At 37.9% G+C, this 2,745-nt stretch overlaps 1 protein-coding gene across 1 annotated transcript in view; it reads left to right on the forward strand.

The window, feature by feature from the left end:
- Nucleotides 1–1,098: 1,098 nt before the first annotated feature.
- The window catches only part of LOC106458311 (homeobox protein six1b-like), a 54,537-nt gene continuing 52,890 nt past the window's right edge, over nucleotides 1,099–2,745 (forward strand). Inside the window, exon 1 of the mRNA XM_013917810.2 lies at nucleotides 1,099–2,069. Within this exon, the coding sequence (XP_013773264.1) occupies nucleotides 1,399–2,069 (671 nt within the window). The 5' untranslated portion in view covers nucleotides 1,099–1,398. The remainder of the gene's footprint in view (nucleotides 2,070–2,745) is intronic.

Consider the following 2,745-nt stretch of genomic DNA (forward strand, 5'->3'; position numbering starts at 1 on the left):
TACACTGCTAAAATAGGGACGGCTAGCGCAGATAGCCCTCGTGTAGCTTTGCGCGAAATTCAAAAACAAACAAACAAACCATCGCGTACAGATTTTTCACAAAACGTTTTATACAATACATAAAAGACCAAAACAAGTAGTTTTGAGACTAGAAGACGTAGATTTCACAAACAAAACATCAGGATGAATAAGGATGCATATTTGACATCAACGTTTTCCCCTCTTCTTCAGTTTGTTTGTATTTTTGTTAACAAACATAATAATAAAAAATGTTCATTGTGGTAAACGAAATAACAATTTGATCTAAGTAAAAGTTTTTTCTTCCCGATTTGTAAAAAATCCTTACGTGATAGAAATAAATGAATATTATTTTCGAAATCTGCGTAGCCGAATTATGGAAAATCCATTATTGAAACCAAACTAACTTTTATAAAATTTAAATTCACAGGCCTGTGTTATTTATTTAGAATCTAATTTTTTACTTTCATGGTGCACGCACAGCTGTAACACTAATGAAAGATCACCGTACGTCAAATTCCCTTTACAGAGGCTAAATTAAATCGGGACACTATCAATGAATAATCAAATGTTTTAAGCAACTATATCAACCTTGAAACAGAAGCAATTTAACATGTCTTCGGAACACGTGTTTGTATATTTCAACTATTCGGTGATGATACCGCAAATACTCTTCCAACACATCACAAAATAGTAAAGAAAAACAGCTCCAAGTTCTCAAAAGCCTGACCAATTTTGAATTTTATGCAATATGTAAATACAATTGTCGTTTAAATTTTCCCACTCTCGTTCATTGTCGATGAAGAATTTATAAAGTGTAATCCACAAATTATAAGATATTCACGTGTGCGTACATATATATATATATATATATGTCGTAATGAGTTAAAATATTACATAGATAACCTGCTACGAGTTCCGCATCTGTGTGTAAAAAAGGCGTGTTTATTGCTCTGATGTCATCATTAAGGCGGGAGAAATCGGAAATGACTGACATGTTTGAGAATATAATCGTTGGTGATTGGTTGGGATTCAACAGAGCTTGAATGCGAGCTCCAGTCCTCCGAGGTAGTGAGTATAATCGGCCTACTTTGAATTATCATAACCTACCTTGTACTTCTGTGCTTTCTACGTGTGTGGGGGTTGATCATCCTTAGCGAGTCAGATAGTACGTGCGGGATTGAGAAATTTGTGTAACAATCTAGCCTCTGGATAACGACGATCCAAGCAAGCTGAAAGAAAGAACAAGACAGTTAATAAGTCTAATTCTTAAGCCTCGTCGTCTGTAAGGACTATTTCAATGCCAAATCTTATTATCTATCTACGTTGATCAGTTGAAATGAGTGTGGCCATGTGTTAGTGTGTGTGTGTAGTTAATCGATGCTTCTGGGCCTTATGAACGACGGGATATCTCCATTGCAGCCTGCTGCCCTCTCCCTAAACGGCAGTGGAGTTTCGCCCCATGCGAGCTGCCCTAATGCCAGTCCGGCGTCTCCTGTTATACCGTCGTTTGGTTTCACGCAGGAACAGGTTGCTTGCGTCTGCGAAGTCCTGCAGCAATCGGGGAACATAGACCGTTTGGGTCGTTTTCTTTGGTCACTCCCTGCTTGTGAACATCTCCAAAAGAACGAGAGTGTATTGAAAGCAAGAGCTCTTGTGGCCTTTCATCGAAATAACTTCAAGGAGTTGTACCGTATTTTAGAAAGCCACAACTTTACGCCAGCTTCCCACCCCAAGTTACAAGCTCTTTGGCTTAAGGCGCATTACATCGAAGCTGAGCGGATCCGCGGCCGGCCACTGGGAGCAGTCGGGAAATATCGCATCCGTAGGAAATTCCCCCTTCCCCGAACCATCTGGGACGGAGAGGAAACCAGTTATTGCTTTAAGGAGAAGTCCCGAAACGTACTTCGAGAGTGGTACGCGCACAATCCCTATCCCTCCCCTCGAGAAAAACGGGAGCTTGCCGAAGCTACAGGACTTACAACCACGCAGGTCAGTAACTGGTTCAAAAACCGCCGACAGAGGGATAGGGCAGCGGAAGCAAAAGACAGGTTAGTACATTTATTTACCAGTGTACAGAGAGCTAATAATAATCAAACTTATCCATAAATCAGTGTATTTGTATTATCATTATTTGATAGGGTCACTTAGGCATCAAGCATTTCGAACGTGATCCTTTTTTGTTCCGTTTGGAAGTTGGCAGAAGTGTTATAAGTCTATTGCTGTATCCCCGCTACTATAAATATAACGCAGTTTTATCCGTATTTAAAATTACCCTATAGTATTATTTCAACAAAACAACAACAGTGGGTCTTATATCCACGTGTTTAAAACCATTATACACACTTTCTCAGAATCCAGTTTTATATAGCTTTGGAATTATCAGGCAATATATATATATATATGAAACGAACTAACCTTTTTGATAACTTTGGATATTATAACGTTCTTAACTGACAGTATGCCGGGCTAGTGTTACGTGTTGAAAGTTCAACATTAGAACCCAATATGTCGTAAATTACTATAATAGTTTTCCAAAACACTGTGTACACATTAGTTTTTGTTAGTAACACTATTAGAAATACTTCGAAATCTCAATTTGTATAGTTAAATTGATATATAGTTATTTATTACAAATTGATCAATTATTAATACAGTGATCTCAAACAGTACATGAGAACAAGATCTTAACTTTAATGGATACTGCTAATTTGATTGTTGTTTTTT

This window comes from Limulus polyphemus, unplaced genomic scaffold, assembly GCF_000517525.1.
Source record: "Limulus polyphemus unplaced genomic scaffold, Limulus_polyphemus-2.1.2 Scaffold442, whole genome shotgun sequence".
Classification (NCBI taxonomy): Eukaryota; Metazoa; Arthropoda; class Merostomata; order Xiphosura; family Limulidae; genus Limulus; species Limulus polyphemus.